Genomic DNA, 24,308 nt, shown 5'->3' on the forward strand with positions numbered 1-24,308 from the left:
GAGAAACGGAGATTTAATTGAGAACGAACGATTAACTGGCACAAACGATCTCCTCGTCTTAAAAACATAATATGGAAAAAATGAACGAGAATAATATATCGGATTTAATTTAATTTAATCGCAAGAAGTTTGTTGCTGGCGAACACGAACAAATTCCTTAAAAAAAACGAAAAGAAAAGTGATGCAAACATTGTACTCGCATCAATATCTGATCTTGTCGATACTAGAGAAAAAGATCAAATATCGTGGAACATTGATCGAACATTACTCTTTTCAAAACCAAAATATTTAATCTATCGTTTCTCTTTCCTTCCCTCACCATTCTCTTCTCTCCCCAGATATTTCCATTAACGAATAGAATTACGAATAGAAAATTAGCGACATCCTTCGACAAAGCTGTCAAAGAACGGAATGGCTATTGCTTTAATGTAACGAAACTGAAATCTCGTATTTACGAAGAAGGGATTCTTCCCTAATGGACAGGAATCTAGGAGGAATTCTAGTAACAAGAAAACTCAATCGCGCTGAAAACAGTGCACAAGATGGACGTAAAGATATGGAATTTCCCGGAAAGCGTGACGGGATGGATAAAAGAAAAATTGCATTCGAGAAGAAGAAATATGAAGACATCGAGGCAGATACCACTAAAAAAATCGACTCGTTCGATGCTCTTCGACGCCCTCTCACGATCGGCCTTCTTCCATATAGATCGCATCTAACTCTCTCGTTACGTCTTTGATCCCTTCATCTGTTCGATAACGAAAGAACGATTCGAACGAGCCAGTAAACGATTGTTCGGGGATTATTTTTCGAAAGGATGCGAAGGGATGAGGAAGATGAAATTAAGTATATTCGATATATAACTTCCTTTCGAAGAAATCAAACGATGGGAGAATGGCGCGAACGAAAAGTCAAAAAATAAATATCGTATCGCGTAAATTTTTGGGACGGATATTCAAATTGTTCCGTGTATTTCAAGCGTATTTCGTTTATTGAAATGAAATATTTATGACGTTTAACAAATGAACGTCAAAACAAGCATTGTGCACGTCCATAACACGAATTAGTTGGTCCGATAGGTTTGGCAAGGAAGTTAACAATACATTTGCTCGCGCGTCCATTCACTCGTACGCTGCGTTTCGATATCTGTTTGCGATTGAAAAAGCGAAAGCCAATTTATCGTAAAATGATATTCGAATATCGTCCGAAATTTTTCCATCTTCGCTACAAATTTGCTTGGCGAGTCGAATCGTAATGAAAATTCAAAAATTGTCCTCCTCCCGTCTTTTCGTGCAGAAGAGAAGCTCGGAGGGATAGAGAGCAATCTCGACGATGATCGATAGAAATCCGACGGAGAATCCGATCATCATCATGAGAAACGCTGGTGCGAAGTGCTGCAAGTGAAGATTGGTCTTGTACTCTTCCTCCTCCACGAACTCGAACATCATAGCTAGCCTCCCCTTCTGTATCGCCAACTTGATCATGTGGTCGAAAATACCCATATCTATGTAGTCGTGGATCTTTGCGTTGATGCGTTGCAATTTCGGGAATCCTTTCCAAACGGCCATCGCCAGGGGGAAACTGTATATCACGTCCGTGGACATGGTGTAAGCGTATAAAGTGTCGATGTCCTCGCTCCGAGAGGAATTCAACAGGATCATCAGAGCGAACGAGGAATTCCTCCCCTCTATAACGTCGTTGAACAATCCCGTGTATTCGTTCTGATTGAACGTGACGAATTTTTCGCGTATCCTCGAGACGATGCCGCTCGTCTCGTCCAACGCGTCGTCCTCGAACAAACTCTTGAACGCATTCGTCCCACCGATCCGGAACGACGAGGAAACGAGCTCCTCCGTGGTCGTGATCTTCGTGTCGGACGTGTTGATCAATTGATCGGCCAAAGCGTCCACGTACACCTCCATGAGAAACAGGCCGAATACGCTCCACGAGATGTATTGGATTTTTGTGGAGAGTTTGGTGGGCCGGTTGGCGATCGAGACTCCGATTATCAGAGCAAATATGTCGAGATAGCCGAGGTCGGGGATAAGGAAGATTTTCACGAGCACGGCCAATATCAGGGCACACCCCAAGGTAGCCCACACGTACGGGTGAAACGGTTGAATCAGTCCTTTCAGGGACACGTTGGCCACCTTGGGGATCAACCAGACCACCTTCAACATGTCGTACGAGCTCGAGTAATCTATGTCTTCCTGAAGTTGAAGGAGGACACGGCCCACGACCAGGTCGGCATCCGCTTGGTACAAGATCGTTCTTACCTGGTCCACGTAGGTCGCGTTCTCGGTCCACGCCACTTCCTCCCGCTCCACGTTCTCGTCCTTCAATATCTCCTCCGTCAACATACCCTCGAAACCCCGCAAACCCTCCGTCGTCTCGTTCCTCCTCGTTACGTACGGAGGCTCGACGAAGTAGGCTACTTTCAGGACGCACTTGTTCCATTCGGGCGGGTTCACCTTCCTCGTGTCCCAAGATCTGGTTCCGCATTTGTCGAGAACGATCGGGAAGGACGGGGCGCAGGGTTGGTCGGGCAGAAAGGAGGTGGCGCCGGCGGCGAGCACGGATTCGCCGACTCTGGCCAAAACGACGACGGTGAAGATCCTTCGGGCCCACATGGAGCGGGTCAAAGCGTCCGTTTCCGCGAGGAAATCTTGCTCGTGTCGAAACGCGTGCGTCAGTACGACGAAGAAGGGGCAGTCGCGAGTGCAAGGATCGATCACGTACAGGTCGTCCCATAAACTGGTGGCGTTCGCCACGAGAACGATGGCGTTCGACGCGAGTTCCCTCGTATCGAACTCCATGTCGCCCGAATATCTCAAGAAGGCGAAACGGCGCTTTTGAAGAACGGTCGCGAGCGAGAAGGCCGCGTGGTCGATGTCGGCCGATATCATCAACGAAGTCCGCGCAGGATCGGTCGCCCGATCCAGAAAGCTCGCGATGCAAGGTATGGAGCTCGAAAATTCTTCTCGCTCCTTCTCCGCGCTCGTCACGCCTTCAACGATGAATCCTCGATCGGATTTGCTCCCCTTTCCGTGTTCGTTGTGGTCCAACGATACGACGACAGCCCACGCGGAGCAGCACAAAGAAGCGAAGAGAAGAGGGTAGAGTCGAAAGAGCGACATTCCTACGAAGGACAAAGACGCGACTGCTGCTCTTTGCGAGGCGATCCACCGGCTGGAAGTGGAACGAGCCAGATAATCGGCGTTCTCGATGCTCTCTGTTAGATGTTATCGCATGTTCAAACAACCGTCAACTTGTTACCACGTGCATCGTCGGCCGAGCCTCGCGAAACGAACTTCGATCGATTCCTTTCGCGTGAAATTTCGGCCGTTCGTTCGTCGCCGGTGCATCATCGACGGGGGAGGGAGGGATGGACGATGGCGGCAGGGCAATCCCTTGGAACGTTATTTTTTCGAGAATGAAATTCCTCCGTTCGCGCAGCGGTCGCATGTCACGGTTACGTTGCAATAGAACCTATGCAAATACTCGCGACGTGGCGGGCAGCTTGATATTTAAAACAACATTCCGGTCATGCGATCCTGACGTTAAAAATGGCCAACGTGACGTGACCAACATTCGAGGCCGCGAAGCAATTTCCTTGGAACAGCGGATAAAGAATATTTTAAATTTTTCGGAAATTAAGCTTCTCCCTGTCTTCCGTTCTCGTGTCTCTTTCTTAGCTCGAACCGGCAATAACATCCGAGAGCAGCCTTCTTTTCGCAAAGATTTCCCTTTCGAATAAATGATTTTCGACGGGTAAATTCCCATCGAGGCTTGCCCCGGAACTTTCTTGTCCGAGAAAATAAAAATATTCAGAGAGAAACATTTGAGACACGTTTCTTCTTTCTTTGCAGAGCGTTCGTGAGGATCCTGTGCGCCTGCTGCCCCGGACGAGTAAGGCGGCGGTATCAACCTGCATTCAGATGTAAACCAAGTCAAGTGAGTATGAAATATTCATACTTTGCCAAATCGCGCCACGTGCACGATTCGCGCCCAGTAAATAAATACTCGCCGGTTACAACGACCGACCAGTCTCTCGTTCACCGATCTCTTTTCCATTTTGAAAATTCACCTTCGTGGACAACAATGCCTTGCCTATCCAAGGACTCGTACCACAAAATTTCGAGCATTCGTTCTTCCTCCAATGATGCGCCCGGTCTCTTCTCTTCTTATTCGTATTCCAACTCGACGATGGAACCGCTCTCACCGCGCGGAGTAGAAAAACTCGATTATATCGGCGTGCAACAGTCGATACGATCGCTCCTTCGTAATCGAGAAGAACAAGGGTTCGAGAATTCGATCTCATAAGCTTGAGAGGATCCACCCTCTCTCTATTGCTCGGTATTTGTAATTTACATCGTATAGTAGGATAGAATCTCCGACAAAAAGAATGTGGAATAAGATTTTTTTTCTTTCGAGAGTTTTCTTTCAGAGTATCAAGACTAATCCTTTTCCACGAGAGGTAAAAATCTTATCGTCTCCGATCTACTATTACCTTAGATAAAAATATCCGACTCTCTCTCTCTCTTATCCGTTCTATCCATTAAGTCAGATGAATCGACCTCGAAGATCCGGTCATTCTAACGTAAAGAGAGAGAGAGAGAGAGTTCGATGCCGATTAATTTTCTTAAATTTCAGACTTAAGTCTCGTTTATTATTAATCATTCGAACCTTCGTGAAACGTTTCGCAAAGCTCGTGATTTTCCTCCTGTGAAAATGGAAGACGATTCGTGCAAATTTGATCAGAGTTGGCGAATAAAAGAAATAGGCTTTCGTAAGATTTTTAAGGGAGCAACAGGCGGGCAACAAACCGTCGAGAGATTAATTCGCGTATAGGCGCAGCCTCGATGCTTCTCGAGAGACGTTTTTGGTGATAAACCGGTCAAGGAGACGGGGGAGGGCCAAGAGAGAATCGTTGTTTCGGATAAAACATCGGGGTTGAAACGTTGCCAAAAGGAAGAAAATTTATTAAAATTTATTCCTCTCGGATATTTCGCGAGTTCTTCTCCGTGGGATGAGCCCGATTTTCAAATGGAATTCGAATATCCGCGGTAAACGTCGTCGAATATCTTTGAAAAAGCGCGAGTGTGAAAGAAAAAAATATATATATACAGTTGCGGAATGTTGCATTCGGAATATATTGGTTTTCCTCTTCTTTGTGAAACTTCCATTTCTACGGGGTGGACGTCCCCTTCGCTCTGGGGACAAACTTTTCTCGCTTATTAAGCGCAAAAATTGCAAAAGTACACGTGTGTGTGTGTGTATACGTAAAAGTAGAAGAAGAAAAAGTCGGCCGCACGTGCAAAGATAATTTCCACGAATTAGGTTTAACCGTTTCCCTTCGATATAATAAATTCTCTCGTATAATAATCATCCCACGTTTTCGCACCGCCTCCAATTTCCGACAAATATTCTCGCGCGAGGTCGGTCGCGTGATATCCGGTCTTTCAAAACTTCCAACTTCGCTTCGATTAATTTCAACAACCTTTTCGTTGCATTCTCTTTGCCTGCGTCTTCCTTCGTTCGTGAAAAAGTTTATCTCCCCCTCTCTCTCTCTCTCTCTCCTAGATCTTGCCGTTTTTACACTCGTCGCGGTTAAGCGAATTCAACCGTGCCCTCCTTTATTAAACCGTGTGTGCTAAACTTGCACCAGAGATTACCAGAGAATAGAGAGAGACTGAACTACGCAACAACGATCCACCACGATCCGGCCGCGAGTGTAACTCATCGATCTGGTCGATTCGAGCAATTAACCCTTGTCAAACGTGTATATGTACAAGGAGCGTGTACATGCGTGTAATATGTATCTTATCGGGGGAGGAATGGCGGAGATAAGGGGGAGAAAGGGGAAGTAATGGGTTGGGTTACATGTTTTTTACAGAGATTCGCATCGGGAAGATACTACTCCGCTTATTCCCTCCACCACGTGCGAAGCAGCCGAGAGAGTTCGTGCGAGCAAACCTACATTTAACGATGGGACGATACGGCCGCGACGTGGATTTTCGTCAATCGTTGGACAATACCCGAACGATGCCATTCTAGAGTCCCGCATCCCCCTTCTTGTTGTCGTTCCTCCATTCGTTGCCATCGTCGAACCATCGCCTGCCCCTCTTCACGAATCGAGTCCTATCCACCCCCTCGCCCCACCCCCCGGCCGGAGAGAGTACACTTAGAGAGTACAGAGAGATTGTCGAAGGCGAAGGAGTCTGTCACCAACCCCGTATAACAATAGTCTCGGTATGTTACGATTAGTTGAATAGACTTTGTCAATCACTCACACGAACACGCAGCACACCTCTTCTTATATTATACACCTCCACGTGTATTGATAATACTATTATTACTGAGCACTTGCACGAAGTAGACCACAGAGTGCACGCGTTTTGCTATGACCTGTTTAGGTGTGTGTTTATATGTGTGTGTATATATATACACGTAGCACTCCTCGAATCCTGTTTATCCGTGTGTGCACGCACTTCGTTTCGGAAAAAAACAGAAAGAATACGATGAATCGCAAACTTTTTGATCGACCCTTTTCTTCCAACATCTGGACGGAAGCATCCTCTTGGAAACGTCCGATGAAGAGAGGTATACGCTTCGAAAATTGTGCTTAAGGTGAAGCACGGAAAGAAAGCGAAAAAGAAGAAAATATGGAAAATAATAACATCTGGCCGGACGTGAAGTAGACGTACGTTACTCGAATCGACGCAACGTATAATATCGACGCGTATGGCCACGAAATATGCCACTCGTGCACAAATTTCGTTCCGTGTCATAAACGTGGCCATAAAAGAAAATCCAAATAGCCGATAATTAACGCGAGTCTACGAAAGAGAAGCGCCATCTTCCGCTACCAGCACGACGCGCGAGACGCGTTTAATTTATCATCCAATTTGCGCCGAGATCGTATTACCGACTCGCTCTCTGCCAGACCGTGCGTAACAATTCGAAATCAATCACCTGATTCGCTTCGAGTCTCTCGCCGATCGTCCCAACCCCTTTCATTTATCAATGTGACCGAATTAAATTACCCGCACCGGTGTAATGCGATCGATCGGGGGGCCCAAGTAAACGGGGTGTATAAGGACGACCCGTTTCCACCAATTTCGAGAGATAGGGTCGATCTTTCCACGTCGAGAGAGAAGGAAAGGGGAAAAAAGCTGGATGCACAGATGCTCGATTAACGCGGTAATCGCGTTACAACAATGAAATCGGACGAAAAGCGGAATTCGCGTTCGTATCGCGGCGCGAGGAGGGAATATAAATAACGTTAAACGGGAAATCGAGAATGGCCGTTTTCGTTCGAATAAATCCTGTGATTTTTGGCCCGTTCGCAGCTTCGCCAAAGATTTTTCGAGTATATTCCTCCCTGTTTCCGCGTTGAAATTTCCATTCGGCCCTTAAAACGTGGGAATGTAAATACGCGTGATAAAAAATGTAAACAAAAATGAAGCACGGGGAACGTTAACAAACAAAATAAAATGGACGATTGCAAAACAGGGCGCATCCTCAACGCGCTAACACGGTCTGAATAAGAAACAACGTGGTGTATGGAATACGTTTAAAAACTGTTATTCTTTTTCCTTTTTTCTTCTTCTTCTTTTAATAAAATTTCTCTTCTATCCCTCTATTCGATCGCTCTATTTCAAATATTCCTCCCTTCCATCGATATTCTTTCGTTCTTTCGGAAAGATCTCCAATCATCACTCTCTGCGCAATAAATTTGCAAAATTATATTTTTTTTTATCTCTAACGCGTTAATCTATCCGTGTTAATCTTATCTGCAAATCCTATCGCGTTTTATTATTCATCTCCGCGTTTTCATTTCGTTCGCGAAAACTCGTCGTTGCGAAATTTATTTTGTTTTATTGGACGTGGAATACACTATTCTCTTCTTCACCATTCTATTTTTTTTTTTTTTTTTTTTGGTATATCTCTGTAAAAGAGGTAGCATCTGGATATTAACCTCTTTGGCATTTTTCAAGTCAGATTTATCGTTCAAACAATCGCAACGTATTTTAATTTGTTTGGATTATTTTAAAAAAACGTTCTTCCATGATCAGTAATTGCCCGTACTTATATGTATATAAAAAAAAAGCCTTGAAATTGATTATCAAAATAACCAAGTTGTTCGCAAGATTAGATTAAAATTCAATTGTCAGACGCAAATTGATAAAAATTGATTAAACGCCGACAACTGAAACGCATCTTCTATCTTCTCCGATCGAACTCGGCCACTTTCGAACGCGGACAAGTTCCCAAAACCAGCGAAACCGATGGCCATCTGGTACGGTTCGACCACGAGATTGGCCGTGCATCGCGAATCGACCAATCCTGCAAAACTTTACAACTTGTCGAACGAACGGTTGAGCTATTTCTCATGCATCCAGCGAACGGTTCGAACAGTAACGTGTGTAAAAGTATCGAAAAACAAGGAGGCACGAGCGTACTAGCGCGTATATAGAAGACACGAACGAATTCGAAAATGAATAGAACCATCCATCCTCTCTCCCATTTACCGTCCGTTAATTCGCCAAAAATCGTCGCTTTGGGAGTAACAATTTAAAAAAAAAAAAAGAAAGAAATATAAATTGAATCGTCCACCATTCGATCACTTCCAATATCTCCTCGTACATCAACTTTATCGGCCCATACTTCTTTCGCGTCCATATTTTTTTCTTTCCGTGATTTTTTTTTTTTTTTTTATTGGGGGAGAAAAATACGAGTGACGTCGGATTAGATCGGTCGATCGGCAAAGTTCGCTCGGGCGAAGGAACACGATAGAGACGACACGGGTTCAAAAGAGGAGAAAGAAGAGAAACGACATGGAAACGACGGATGGATGATTCGATAGTTGAAAAGTTTATTTCTCTTACTATGCTCAATACGATATATATTTCAAACTTCGTATTAAATCGTCCCGGCGCGCGTGTGTTTTTAATACTTATCGATTTCGCGATTGCGCATCGCGGCCCATAATTCGTCGACTGGAAGAATTACGAGACGAATTTCGAATTGAACCGTGGAAAAAATTGGAAATTTTTAAATCGCAAAAAGCATACCGATTCTGGGACCGGGAACCGTTCCAACATCTAATTAGCGTGTCGCGAAATTTTCCAACGTCGATACGGTTTATCTTTTCTTTTTTCCACTCGATTGAACCTGGACGGGGAGAAATTTCTCTCGTCGAGCAGTCGGCTCGATCGAGTGCAGCACTCCCTGGTAGATCACGTTTCGACCACATTACCCTTACCGTTAATTAAGGGAGGTCTTTCCGCGTTTTAATTACATTTCTCCATTACTCGCCGATAAAAATTTTTTTTCTTTTTTTTTTTACACTCTTGCGTGTATCACGACGAACGTCGCAGTGGAATAATAAATTCGCCGAGAAACCGGGGCAACGATCGAGTTTAATTAAATTCCATTATGGATATTTGTACATACGTATTATAGAATTCGATTCGATAATATCTTATTTCATATCGATATGAGAAAATAGTTGGATTCGAAAGAGGAAAAATCCGTTTTCGGAACGAAACAATTTTGCCCGTTTTCAAACAAGTATGAAAAATACATAAAAGAGACGATCTTTGATATCGTTGATAAATTAAAACTATTACCTCTTTTTCTCTATTAGAGAAAATTTTTAGCGAAAAAAGAGCAGTTTTTCCAAAAACGCCATTTCTTACTTCAAATTTTAAAAAAGGCATCGAAATCAATCTCCAAAAATTTCGACCAACTTTTCGTCCCTTCTCTCTCTCTAAATTTCTAAATTCCAACTATTTATACGATCCTCGATGCAACGTGTTCCTCGAATCATCGATCCCCCCGTTAATTAACTAATTTCCCCGAAGTCGAGCAGAAGCCGAGAGGTTGGCACAAAGACGCGGAGATACGTTGGATCGACGAGATAGAACTTGGAAGACGTTTCTCTCTCGTGATACACGGATACACACAGGTATCGTGGCGGGATATAATCGTGCTTTTAATCGAACACGGCATTGTCCGGAAATAAGCGGTAAAGTCAACGACGAGCGAGGGGGGAGAGGAGGAGGGAAGAAGGGGGATGCTTTCGATCGAAATTCAACGCGGTGTGCGGTATTGTAACCACGAAAATGGCGAGAGGCGAGCTTCGTGACGTTGCGTTTCGTACGATTTAACACCTATAGGCCAGATTTTCAATTGTCTCCGCCTCGCTCTCGGCTATAAATTCAATCACGTAGCATCCACCAGTTTCCTCGTGGAAGGGAAAGGGATGGGAGAACGCTGTATAACGCTGCTGCCACTCCGCTTCCAGGGTGAATATTTTTATATACCTCGAGCGCGTTCTTCTTCTTTCAAGCAACCGAAAGAATCAATTTCTGATTGACGATCAATTTAGAGAGAAATCCGAGAATATCCCTTTTATTCGGTCAATTCTGATAAATGAAAATTATCAAATTTTCAAACTCTAAAGAAAATGTTAAATGCATAATCGGCTGTTAAGTGTAAGAAACGGTGAAAGAAATCTTCGGAGGACAAGAAGATTCGTGTCTCTAATATAACAATAAATTAGGAGAAAATAACGAGGAGAATCCTTGAGAAGAAAAGAGAAAAGACAAGAAAAAAGAAAAAGAAGAAGACATCGTGCGACAAATTGTGACCGGATCGGGAGTTGACCTAGATACTTTTAGTTTCGTTGATTCACCAAGGCGACGAGAGAGGCGGATCTATAAGAAAAAAAGAAAAAGAAACGTGGAGAGAATCGGGAAGAAGAAACAGGAAGGAAATACGATCCAGAGAGGTCAAGTCTCGAAAGAGTTGGATAGGATAAACGAAGAAAGTTTTGCGTTGACTCGGTAGCCGCCCCTCGAGATCAAACAACGAACCAAACACCATTGCCGAGGTGAATCTCGTATCGTTTCCTGATTAACTCTCTCTTCCATATTTTGAACTTTACGCTGCCGAGAAAACATCGGGGGACAAAGTTTCATTTTGAACGAGGAAGCGCGAAGAAGAGGCAATCGATGAGGCAATCGAGTATCGAAAAATGACGGAGAAAAACTCGATCGAAAAACGCGAGTTTGCAAGTTTAATCTTCCTCGAAGGAAATCTTCTAGATTCAAAGGAAGAGGGGGTGTCACTACGAGTGGGATGGAACGACCCTTTTGATTTTAATCCAACGAGAATAATCCTTGGAATTAGTCGAAAGGAGGAAAAGAAAAAAAGAAAAAAAAAAGAAAGAGAGGATAACGGATCGAAATTAAAGGTGTGGAGGAGGGTAAGTGCATTAGGGGGACGTCGAACGAGACTAATTCACTTACGGGACCGCTATTGAAACAAACTCGGCGGCAAATTCAGCGCGATGTTTCATCCGCGAAATCGACCGGTTACCCGATACACGATATTTGCGGTGGCAATTTTTTCACGGCCCACCGCTTCGGCTCCGGGTATTGAGTTATTTGGTTTATGGGCACCGAAGCCATCGAAAATCGTTTCATTGTCGTCGTGCCGCTCTATCGGATCGCCTCTGGTTCGCGATTCATCCTCGCGCTTCCCCTTCCTCTCCTTCCCCGGATCCGCCGCAAAGACTGCATCGAGCGTGTGCGCGAGAGTGAACCGGAAACTTTTCTCCGTTGATCCATTGCGACCTTTAAAAAAAGAAAGAGAGAAAAAGGGACGTTAGTAGCCATTCTTAACGAAAATATAGATAGAATCAAAGACGATCCGTTACGAATACGCTCCCCTTCCAAGTTAAAAATATTCTTTCCCAAGAAAAAAATCGATGATAATTATTTACTTTTTCCTCGTTCCTTTTTTTTTTAACATGATACAAGTTGAAAGTACATTTTTCGACCATCTTGGCGATAACGCCCGATTGAATCGCGAATATCTATGACGTAACAACATTGGGCTTACAGTTGGACGCATTTCAAGAGGAAAAGTGAGAAGAAAAACAGGAGGAAGTTGTTGCAATTCGATGAGCAAAGGGTTCAAAAGGGTGGAAACACGAGGATGAAAGTTGTTTCCAACAAAGTTTTTTCGAACAAACAACTTGACGAGAAGAAGACTCGATCCGCACCTTTTTTTCGAGCAAAGGGGATGAAAATTTGTCTAATTCCAACGAAAGGGGAACGCCATCCATGCGATACACGATATACGTGCACAAAAGCCGATGAAGAGATATACGAAGACCGTATAACTGGCCGATAAAACAACGGATTATGGAAAAACAGGCGATATGCACAGTATTATGCGCAAAATAACGTCTGCGAGTAACACGAACCGAACGATGCAAGATAATTCGTCCTAATGCACGAAAAGCATTAACCGACACGACGTTGCGTCATCATCGTCTGATATTTTTTTTTTTTTCCATTCCCTTTAAGCGACAAACCCTCATCCTCCTCGCTTCCACTATCTCCTCCAGTATCCACGACAAAAACTCCAACTCCTAAAAGCGAATCACCCTCTCTCTCGACCGACTAATTTATTATAATGTTTATTCCGTCGCATACATACAATATTCCTAACGATTTCCGTGCAAAGTTTTCCAGGTAACATTGGCCAATCGCCTACTAAAAATATTTCACTAGGCTGTCTCGAAAAATCGGGTTTTCCAAAGGGGGAGAGCGAGAGAGAGAGAGAGAGAAGGAAAGAGCGCGAAAGAGAGAAAAATCTCGATATTTTCCAGGCTTTAGAAGGGGAAAAAAATACAGACACCTATTCTAATTTAACACCGGATTACGAGCAACTCGATCACGATCCAATCAATTCTTCTGTACAACTCTGTACATACGCGCACCGAGCACACCGATGAAACCGGATCTTCCCCCTCCCCCCTTTTTTACGACAAATATTTGTTGAGAATTGTAAAATTGTTTGTGATTACAGTACGTCTCCGGGGCGAGTACGAGCGGCGAGGCGAGCCGCGTGAGTTACAGCAGCGTGAGCCAGAGCAGCGACGGTGCCGGAAGCGTGCTACCCAGCGGCGGGATGTGACGTCACACGGGGGCCCGGTCTGGGCCTCGACGAGAGCGCGCTATCCGTTTCCGTGACACGTGATTGTAGGCTCGCTTCTCGAGGAATCGTGTCGCGCCAACTTCCACTCGGAAGTGCACCTTCCAGATCTCCGAGTTCGGAGCCGAGGCGAACCAACGTCGCCTCCTTCCTCCGCGCGTGTGTGAATGCGAGTGTGCGTGTGCGAGTGTGCTTCCGACTAGACGAATCGAGGATAAACGACGTGCTTCCGTTCTTCCTTATCGTCGAGCTTTTTAACACCGGTGACGAAAAGTGGACCACGAAGAAGCGTCACGCGCGACCCGGGACGCCCCAAACCGGGACACTTGTACCGGTTATTGCGCGCCCCTTTATCGTTGAATCGTTTCTTCTTTCTTTCTCTTCTTAATGATAGAAATTTTTCAGATCAGACACAGTATTTTTTTCAATCGTGTAATTTATAAAAATTTGCTCGAGAATCCGGTTACAAGTTAAGCGATGCTGAGATAATGAGAATTAAGAATTGTTAATTGAATTAGTAATTAAAATTCGTTTCTGAAAAATTCGTTTCGCTCAGGGGCGCACAATGATCGGTGTAAATAGCCTGTTATTTCTTGTACATAGAGAACAAGTAGTATTCGCGTTTTGTACATCCTATGACGAGGGATTTAGAGAGAAAATCGAATCGCGGGAAAGACGATAGGCCGTAAATCGTGCTCGGCCGATAGCTCGTTACCGTTTTTACGTTTCGGATACCTTCGAGATACTTTGTAGCCTTTTAGCGAGAAACCTTCGTACACGGAATCGTAAAACGATCTGGTGATGCGCGAACGAGAGTATCTATCCGAGTTATCCTTTACTTTCTTCTCCAACGAGCCAACGAATTGTTGTTTCGTTCCGATACGATTATCGCTTTTCCGAATCGAATTTCAAGAAAAGAAAAAAAAAATCTACGAAAATACGTTCCTGTTCCTGCTTTCCGTTGCACCTTTAAAAGACTGACGATCGGAATGTTCGGCAACGCCGAACACGGAATTGGTTCTCCCTCTCTCCGAGTTTCCAGGAAACGACGATCTCTCGTGTCGATGCATTGACAGCCGGTTACACGAAACTGAAAACCATACGCAAAGTTAAAATGACGCGATAAATATATATTATTCGAGTGAAATTGACTGTCAATGTTCAAAGATGAAAAGAAAAAATGGATGAAAAAGATACGTATTATTTTGGAAAATAATACGTGGACGTTCTTCGCGGAAAAAAAATTACATTTTTCGATATCGCACGAGCGTAAAATGTTCTTCCAGTCATCGTTAATCGTTAAATACGTACACGAGAAACGCAAAGAAAATCGTTACGATTCGCAATAACACGCACAGTTTAAATGGAATGAAAATTAAGCTAAAATTATTACAAATGCGATCGTATATTACTTACAAACGGCAGAAAAAAATATTTTTGTCAAGTCGTCGTCGAACGAAACTTTGCGAAACGAAACCGATAGCCGAATCGATCTTTCTTTATTTGTAACAAGATTATACGATGTAGAATGAGTTGCGCACCAGGGCCGTTGTAACTTAAGCGAAGAATGAAATAACAAAGTTGTAATTTGGATAACGAATTCATTCACATTGATTGCCAAATCTGAAAAAAAAAATAATTGGTTAGTTCAATTTAAGATATTAATTGATCAAATTATATTTATCATAAATATCGGTAATTTACATACTTCGAAATTGTTTTTCTAATATCAAGATTTATTTGAAAATTAACAAGCAAGAAAGTAATAAATGCAATTATTGTATCGGACAATCTTTATTCGATAGGCAGATGTCATCTCGTTCTATTATCAATCGTGGATATTTTTGCAGAATGATTATTTATTTTATCTACTTTATTTTAACTTAAGCATTCGTTGTTGTACATAAAACAATTATCGCGCAATTGTAAATATTAGGACACTGTAAAATTAACTTATGTGAAACGTATACATATATGTATGAAACATTGTAACAAAGTGTGTATCAATACGAATATATACAAACGTTTCCTCGAATACATCAATTCAATAATCCTATCTCGGTAAAAATTGCAAAAAAATTTGATTAAACATTTGGTGTTCATTGACAATTATGTTTTAGCTAACTTATCAATTTTGCATGTAAAATTAAAATCTCAATATACGATGAAAAATGATGTATTAAAAAAAAAAAAAAAAAAGAAATAGTAAACAAATGACTTTGAATTTCAAATCAACAAAAATATTAATCGGTTCTTTTATCCAGCACAGATTTTGCTTTTATTAATAAATTCTATTTGGAATCATTATTTTTTTAAAAATTGCAATATATTTGTTAAAAAAAATGACACGTAATTGGTTGACATTTATCTAATCTTTGTAAATATTAAATATTACTTTAATATTTCAAATTAATATTCAAAAAAATTAATAAAAAAAGTAATAATTTAATTATAAAAAAATTGTTACGTTACAGAACAAAAGAAAAAAAGAAAAATTATCGATTTGATTATTAATATTGATATTAAATTTAAACAAAAATCGTTAAAAAAGAAAATCATAAACTCCAATCCTGAAACTATTGTTTTCTATAGCTTTCATTAGAGGGCGCTTTATACATACAAAAAAAATAATGCGTCCAATTTAAATGCTATTTATAACTTTCTATTTACATTACATCATTCAAGTATATATTTCTGCTGTATTAAGAATGCATGAAATAATAAATTGTTAATTAATATGTAATACTTTTTATTGGATATACTGTTTTTCACAGAATATTTCTATATGTACATGCAATTTTTGTTATTCGAAAACTGAATGCTTTTTAAAACTACAAGATGGAAACTTATTTACATCTAACAAATGTATTATTAAATTATTATACATACGTAATACAACAATGAGAATGTGAATGCGTGTATAATTCGCATTATATTGCGTAGATTAAAAATTTTCTTGGCCTGTACATAAAATATAAACAATGTGAAGAAATGGAATCCTATTGTATATTTAATTTTTAAGACATAACGTGCGAAAATAAAGAGTATCAATTCATGTACAAGAATCATATTATGAAAATCACTTAAATACCTACAACAAAAATATATCCATCAGTACGTTGTTCTTAATTTATAATAAAATTGAAATAAAAAAATATTATTTATTCTTTATCTATTTCATTTATCCATTCATTTCAATACAATTGAATATTGTTTATTAATACAATTAATAAATTTATTCATTTTATTTATTTCAGTTTATCATAAAAACTATTCCTATTTATTGTATTTTATCACAGCAATATATCTATTTTTCATTACATTATAAATTTTGTATGAAAACAATGATTTTATCAAGTAAAAATTATTCCTTTAAAACTATTAGAAAAATTTAGGTGTTAAAACAGTAGGAAAAAATATAAATATCGATTAACAATTATATTCTCTTTAAAATTTATAATCAATTATTATTTATTATTTAAAATAAACTTTTCCATATATTTTGTATCATATTTACATTTTACATTTTATGTATTAAATGTACTATTATTAAAACAATTTAGAGAACAGATCACTATGATCTCATTCTTTTCTCTTTGGTGCGTAATTATTTATTTCTGTGTATAATACAACAGAAATTATTGAAAAATGCATGGCAGAAAACATTATTTTACAACAAATAAGTTTAGAAAATTTACCACCTAATACAATTTTTGTACTCCTCAACTATACTGAATCTTTTAATAGTTTCATATCCTAGAATTATTGAGAAACTAAAACTAGCAGACTGTACAAGACGGGCGGAAAGTCCCTTTGTAAACATCTGCAACTTTTCTTCCACCCAAAGAACTTTGAATGCGCTAAACATACTATCTAATCTTTGTACTTGTAATCTTGCTCGTACGATATCTAAAGGATTTGTAATAATTGTGGTGGTAAATCCTCCTAATGTACCAGCAACTGCTTGAATAAATAAATGAGAAACCCATTCTGGAAACAATCTTACAAGCTCATCTATTAACAGAAAAAAAAAGTTATTATCTTAATTTTTTTTAATGTTTTTGCTTTAAAATAATTACCTTGGTACGATGTATATAATCCCCACCAAAGGGCACTATTAGGAACATAAGCGCATAATGATGCACAATATCCTCTATAAAAACCTCTATATCCATCTCTTTGATAAATTGATTTGATAATATCTATTGAAATCTGTGCACGAGATTTTCCTGGTTCAAGAATTAAACCCAATGGATTCATGCCCATCTATAAATTACATATTAATAATGAAATATTCTTTTACATATATATATATATATATATATATATATATATATATATATATATATATATATATATATACTTACCTTATCTATGTATTTTCCTTGTTTATTGTTGATCCCAAGAACCATTAAGTGCTGACTTAAAATATCAAAAGGAACTACTATTGTTTGGCCTACCAAACTAGCAGCTCCACCAGCAATTAATGATTTAACTCTGGAATCTATATTACCGATAACATCATTTTGTCTAAGTATGTAACGTACACCTTCATATGTAGATACATAAAAAACACCAGATACAATTTGTATAGAACTTATCCAAAATCCTCGATATAATCCACTTATACCTTCAATTTTATAAATCTTTTTACAAGCATCTATCATTCCTGGAAAAAAAAAATATTTAATATTTTAATTTTTTTAAATTTTATTTTATTTCAAAACTTACCATTATACATATAATTGTGCCTTTGAACTTGTAAACGAGTTTTAATTACTGTTAAGGGATATAAGCAACAGCGTACAGAAAATGATGAAAGCATGCTCAATGGAAAAAACTTTGTTTTGTCCATCATATCCCATTCTATAGTGCGAATCAAATGTGGTGTTTCTACTGCAGACATCTTGTAGATTTATGACACAATTAAATCCACTGTAATTGTACTTATATAGTAAGGATTGCTGATGCTTTTGTTTAACTTGATGCTGCATATCTCATTGATATTTATTGGGAATTAAAACCCAAACAATTCATGAAACTAAAATTCAAAAGAAAAATAATTGTATTAATATATTTATTGTATTTTATGTTTTTAAAATTATTTAAGAATAAAAGAAAATAACCTCTTTACAAACATAATTTGTATGCTATGTTTTAATAATAGAACAAAGTCATTTTAAATTTGTCATGACTATTTTATATAGTATATATTACCAACAAAAGTTATTACTAGAACAATAGATATAAAATTTATCGATTAATAATACGTAAAATATAAAAATTCTCTTATAACTTACGATGATGTAATACTTGTCACGATAAACTTTTTCCAGCAATTATAGTATCTATTGATAACCACATTATAATATTAAATTCAAAATTTTTCACAAAAAAATCATAAATATGGTATAAGGAAAATCATTTTTATTACACGAAAAATAGAACACTTTTGGTTCCATTCAATAATGTAGAGTCATTAGTTTGCGTAAAAAAATTAAACGCACAAGAGAGAAAGAATGAGAATCAAAGAAAATCCGATCTAAATTTCTGCGCATATATTCTCGAAAATGTACTCAGACAGCAGCGAAATCCGTGAATGATTTTGTGAAACATCATTGGATTGATAATAAAAAGTTCCGAAAGATGCCGTTTAGAGTATCTTTGAGTTGTTAAATAGTAATATCAACAGATGATATTATAGAATGAACCATAGATAAGATAAATAAGATAAAATAGATGTGACATCTTAAGGAATTTTAAGTTACATATTCTGAAAAAAAAAAAAAAGAAAATTTCAACAATCAATCAGATAAATCAACAAGAAAACGTAATTGTTACAAAATCGCGATTGCAACCATTTAACTTACATTATTTGTTATATAATATAATATCAATTATTAATATTAACTATACAATAATATGATTATATATTGTATATCCAATAATAATGATTATCCAAATCTCCAAACAGTGCTTGCTCATGTAAAAATTGTGGATTAGAGATCCAATTCTATCCATGTTTCATTCATCCTTCTTTTGCACAAAAATTTATTTATTTTTAAGTAAATAATTTTCCTTCTAATGTACGTTTGCAAAATGTTTCAAACTTTTGATTGCTACACAAAACAAACAACAGAAGGAATTATAAGGAAAACCGATGCGGAAAACTAACTTTGACTTCATTTCTTATCAATAATTTTTCATTTTCAAAATTATAAAAATGAAAAATAATTGATAGTTAAAAAATAGAAAAAAAAAATAAATAAGCAAACCATCACCCATACAAAGCACAAAAAAAATAATGTACTACATTACTTTATCATAAATTATCCATATTATTTATCTATCTATGAATTACTTTTAACATTTTGCATGCACTTAAAAATATACTTATAAATATTTTTTTATAAATAATCCTACTTATATACATTCTTATTTTAATTAAAAAGAACCTATCTAATTTAAAAATTTAAAATTTAAAAAACTTGCCTGAAAATCTAAATCAACCTGCCTAATTAAAAATCTAATGATTTTGATGATCCCTAACTTATATCTGAATGTAATAAAACGAATATGAAAAGGGAAATATATGAAATGCACTTTTTTAAAAGGAGTATTTTGAAATAGCATATTTCTCTGCTCCTGAAACAAACTTAAATTCTATATATTTTAATAAACATCTGAATTTTTATATAAATAAATTAAATATTTTTTTGTTATATAAAAATTGGAAGATTTATTGACTCTCCTCTTTTGTTGAAAGTTCCTGAAATAAATTTTATAAAAGAATTAGTAAAATTTAAAAACAGATTATAAAACAGATAATTCCAATAGCATCTAAATAAAAAAATCATACAATATTTCAGCACAATGCTCGCTGAAACTTAAATCTAAGCTCGAGATTCACTAATCGAAAATCAAAGAAATAAAAAAAAAAAATCTAAGTCGCGAAAGCTAAATGCACATGGACAATCAACGATCGTAATAGATTATTGTTCGTACGTGTGCAGAATTTCGAGCGCAACTTTCGTTTTGAAATAATTTGCGACCGCGAACGCGAGAATTCGAAAAATCGAGGAATAAAATGAATGGCATGCTCCATTCATTCCAACTTCATCCTCGATTTTTCAAATTAGATTTCCTGAAACAGATTGTCACGCGAAAACGCGCCTACTCGATCAGAGATTGTGACAACCTACCTACTTATAAATAACACGCACATCAGAAGTATACTACCTATCCTACCTAGCCCTACATTTAAAAAATGGCAAAGCAGGCATACCAACACATTCATTCCACGATATTCTTACACATAATACTCGGGCGCAAAAAAACCTATACTAGGGAAAACGTCCCGAGACGCTTCCGACACCCGAGCTTGGCATACTTCTTTCACACTCTAACTTTACATTTTCCTGAAATCGATTGACGATATCTAGTGACATTGCGTGAAACGAAAAAAATTGTATATTTAATTTATTTTATTTTAATTTAAATTATGAATATTCATTATTTGTATCTTTATCAAATATTATTGGTAGAATTTTTATATCATTATTATAATTTGATAATAAGATGAATTCGAATTTACAATAGCATATTACGAATTTAAATTGAATTAATAGTTGTGAATATATTAATAATGGAAACGACGCAATTCCACAGCCTAATCACACACACATATGTGGAAAATACATCGTGCACGATACACTATATATATTGTCAGTCGCTGAAAAATTTGTATAAGCTTATGAACTATCATCATCATGTCCATCGCCTCTCTCTCATTCAAGTAGCACCTGAGCACGTGAATAAGATCCTGGCAACGAATATGGAAGGGATTAAATCTGAAAATCCTGAGCTAGAAAATATTAATATTATAAAACTTCTTTCTAACGGACTAAAGCTTATTGATTTAAAATATTCTTATTTCATTTCAACACTACTTTATCAATTAAATGAAAGAACAAAGAAATTAATTATATTAAACAAATATTAGCAAAAAATTCATTTATGACAAAATTATATGAATTAATAATGAATTTTAATGAAAAATATAATTGATTCATGAAGTAAACTCTCAGGTGATCCCGTTATCAAAGCATAATTTTCGAAAAATTTGAAAATCGTATTCAAAACTTACTGCTTTGATTTCGAAATCTTCCTGTCGCGAAATATCTTCTTGCACATAAAATTTAATATATTTCTATACGAAGAAAATAAATCTTTATCATTTTATTATATTACAAATTTTATTAAGTTCATTAAGTTTATTAAGTTTAAGTTTATTAAGTTCATAATATGAAAATTATAAGTATGAAATAAAAGAAATAAAATTAAAAATGATTTGTTATCATATTGTCATAATTATTGTATAATAATAGCAATGAAATTGGAAAATATCCTACACGTAAATTGTCGTTAATTATTTGTTATTTATCTAAATATTCATGCTTTAATCATTCATAATAATATTTGATTTTTCAAATATTTGTATTAAATATATTCTATACAATGTTCTAATTTTAAATATTGGTTTTATTCAGAGATATTCAAATTAGCGATATTATGATAATATATCATTACAAAATTATCATTATTATTCAAAAACGCAATATGCAAGAAGATCCTATCCTAAAATAATGAATAAAACACAGAAAAAGAATTGTTACTATTCACGGGTGCAATAAATACCCATGGTCATTGTGTTCGTGCAAAATTCTATTGTCATTAATATTACTTGATTAATCTAATGAGAAATTGTAAAAACTGAAAATTATTTACAATATAACATTATAATTTAAAACAATATTGATTTAAAAAAATTGAAACAACGAAATAAATCTAAACATGAAAAAGCAGTTACCTCTTCACGTGATGGATGATCGCTTTATTTTCTTGATGCACTGAATCTAACCTATATCGAAGACGAATATACATATGAAAAAAAAGAAAAGAAAAAACTATTAACACGTCCGTTTATATTACAATTGGCAAACAAACACTGATTCTATTTTCACAAATATATAACTATTAAATTCAAGTAGAACTATCAAGTTCTAAAAAATAATAAAACTAGTATTTAATAACAAACACTGATTCTACTAATCGCATTGCGCGCGATTAAAATTTTTTCTGAAAATAAAACTATGTTAGTAATAATAATCAATATTTTTATTCTTTTTTTATTGAATATTTGTTAAAAAAATATTGCTATCTTTCTGAAGCTACAGATAATGAAAGAATGAATTTAATTTATCAAATAAAAAAAATAATTTAACATATACGAAACAAAAATATGATTTAATTTTTTCTATTCTAATTTAAGTATTATATTTTCAATGATTACTGTTTCGATTTACTATGAATTACTTAATATATATATTTTCAATTAAAAATATTAATCTAATTCAAGAAAAAGAAATATATTTCTATATGCAGAAAATCAAACGTTACCTTTTTTCTATAATATGACAGTATTTGATTGGTCAATGCGTCAAAGAGTCATTATGGCGTCCATATTGGAATCCCTTTTTCCCGCCATGAAAATACTCGCAGCAATCACAAGGTAACCTGCACAAAATAATCAAATCTTTAAAATATATTTCAAAAACATAAAATTAAAAGCAATTATATCGAAATAAAGTATTAATCAAACTCGAATCCTATTTTGTAAGTTCACAATACGAATTATCAATAAATAGACTAAATGAAGGAAAACGAATAAATTAATCCTTAAAAAATTATTAATCATAGTAACACTCAAAAAATTACAGAATAAACACATACTATTTCTATAATAGTATAGAAATAATACAAAAATAACACATAATGAATAAAGTATGTACCTGAAGAAAATATCACGTCTAATCACAACGGTTTTCAATAGTAGACTGACACCCCGCGGCACTATTACGCCTATCGAATTACAAATTGGAGAGGGGATTTGCCAAGTAGCTCGGCGACATGTCGAAACAAATCGAGTATGATATAAACACAAACGATCAATTTCTTAGAACTGTTGTATTAAGGAATGTTTTCAATTTTAAATATAATATACAAAATAAAATTAATACAGAGATAATATAAACTAACATATGAATCTAATGCAAATATACATATATATATATATATATATATATATATATATATATATATATATATACATATATATATATACACACACACAATTATAAAAAATGATCGAAAAAAACTTGATGAAATCTAATATAACACATATATACAATACGAACATCAAAAACTTATTTAAAATATGTCTATTTTTGTTAAGATAAGTAAAAATCTTACCAAATTTTTGCAGAAGTTATTAAATTGGCAATAAGATATGAATATTATGAACAATTAGTTGAATACTATCTTATTAAATAAGCGATAATTTGCATAAATGAAAATCAGGAATATAAGAGCGATGTGTGAAAATAAAATTATATTCAAATAAAACAATAATTAAATTCAATTAAACTCAATAATTTACAATACGAATAGAATTTATAATATATCGATAATCATAACGGTCAAAAAAAAATCAATGGAGAATAACAAAAAACTTCACAAAATTATTTAATTTGGAATAATATAAACGATTAAATAAACGATAATTGTGTGTATTAATTAATTAAAGTTATTTTAATAATTTATAAATCATAATAGAACACTAATAAATACTTTATAGAATAATTTACTTTTACCGGCGTAACGCGTCTTGTCACTTCGATATTCGACACACGAATGACGCCATGTTCTCTGATTTGTTTAGCCGCTGGGTCTTAGCGATGTTTTGATTGGTTGGCGCGCGGAACGACACGATTTCTTATTCACTTCAATTCGCGCGGAAAATTAAATTATAATATAATACTTTAGTTACATTTTCCTATAATTCAAAATATTAAAAAATTCTATGAATTAAAAATAAGAATAAATTATTAAAATTAATTTAATGTAAAAAAATCAATCGAATATATAATAAAAGAAATAAATAATAAATACACAATAAAAAATATAATAAAAATAGTTAAAATAAAAATCAAATAAATTTGAAAAACTTTATAATAAAATAGTAAAATATAAAATATAAAGTCAAAAAATATAATTAATATAATAAATATAAATTAAATATAAATAATTATGATATAAAAATATTATTAAAATTTTATCTTAAATATTTTACAATTTTATTTTAAATATATTATTAAATTATATTATGTGTTAATTAAAATGATTAAAAAATAATGATTTTTTCAAACTCAATATTTTAAAATTTGTTATTGTTC

At 35.9% G+C, this 24,308-nt stretch overlaps 3 protein-coding genes across 12 annotated transcripts in view; 1 reads left to right on the plus strand and 2 right to left on the minus strand.

Annotated features, from left to right (window-relative positions):
* LOC107996358 (dopamine receptor 2) overlaps nt 1-16,178 on the plus strand; it is a 58,906-nt gene extending 42,728 nt beyond the window's left edge. For 7 of the 8 annotated variants that reach the window (XM_062086184.1, XM_062086183.1, XM_062086187.1 and 4 more), the window contains 2 exons: nt 3,870-3,954; nt 12,889-16,178. In XM_062086184.1, the coding sequence (XP_061942168.1) occupies nt 3,870-3,954; nt 12,889-12,996 (193 nt within the window). In that variant the 3' untranslated portion in view covers nt 12,997-16,178. Of the gene's footprint in view, nt 1-3,869; nt 3,955-5,896; nt 6,253-12,888 lie in introns of all 8 variants that reach the window. The other variant, XR_009832932.1, reaches the window with a different exon arrangement.
* On the minus strand, nt 969-3,874 carry LOC114577324 (uncharacterized). Of its 2 annotated transcripts, XM_062086182.1 has the most exons (2): nt 2,277-3,874; nt 969-2,171 (listed from the first exon to the last, which is right to left on the minus strand). In XM_062086182.1, exons 1-2 carry the CDS (start codon nt 3,135-3,137, stop codon nt 1,263-1,265), a joined length of 1,770 nt encoding a protein of 589 aa, XP_061942166.1. In that variant the 5' UTR covers nt 3,138-3,874; the 3' UTR covers nt 969-1,262. The 2 variants fall into 2 exon arrangements, with proteins under 2 accessions (XP_061942166.1, XP_028521760.2); XM_028665959.2 differs by having other exon boundaries at nt 969-3,874.
* Nucleotides 16,179-16,455: 277 nt separating the features above from the next.
* LOC107996257 (solute carrier family 25 member 44) lies at nt 16,456-18,640 on the minus strand. 2 transcript variants are annotated; one of them, XM_062086193.1, is made up of 6 exons: nt 18,315-18,610; nt 18,141-18,246; nt 17,746-18,055; nt 17,382-17,683; nt 17,094-17,280; nt 16,456-17,028 (listed from the first exon to the last, which is right to left on the minus strand). In XM_062086193.1, the coding sequence occupies exons 3-6, from the start codon at nt 17,918-17,920 to the stop codon at nt 16,709-16,711; spliced, it is 984 nt and encodes a 327-aa protein (XP_061942177.1). In that variant the 5' UTR covers nt 17,921-18,055; nt 18,141-18,246; nt 18,315-18,610; the 3' UTR covers nt 16,456-16,708. The 2 variants fall into 2 exon arrangements, with proteins under 2 accessions (XP_061942177.1, XP_016909709.1); XM_017054220.3 differs by lacking the exon at nt 18,141-18,246 and having other exon boundaries at nt 18,315-18,640.
* Nucleotides 18,641-24,308: the final 5,668 nt, after the last annotated feature.

This window comes from Apis cerana, linkage group LG15 (assembly GCF_029169275.1).
Source record: "Apis cerana isolate GH-2021 linkage group LG15, AcerK_1.0, whole genome shotgun sequence".
NCBI classification, from domain to species: domain Eukaryota; kingdom Metazoa; phylum Arthropoda; class Insecta; order Hymenoptera; family Apidae; genus Apis; species Apis cerana.

Bases quoted from the DNA above. Each gene is read 5' to 3' on its own strand.
- LOC107996257 (XM_017054220.3), bottom strand. From the start codon at position 17,920: ATGTCTGCAGTAGAAACACCACATTTGATTCGCACTATAGAATGGGAT. The intron at 17,281-17,381 runs GTAAGTATATAT...TGTAATTTATAG, and splicing joins AAGGAAAATACATAGATAAG to ATGGGCATGAATCCATTGGG. The intron at 17,029-17,093 runs GTAATTATTTTA...TTCTGTTAATAG, and splicing joins ATTATATACATCGTACCAAG to ATGAGCTTGTAAGATTGTTT.
- LOC114577324 (XM_028665959.2), bottom strand. From the start codon at position 3,137: ATGTCGCTCTTTCGACTCTACCCTCTTCTCTTCGCTTCTTTGTGCTGC.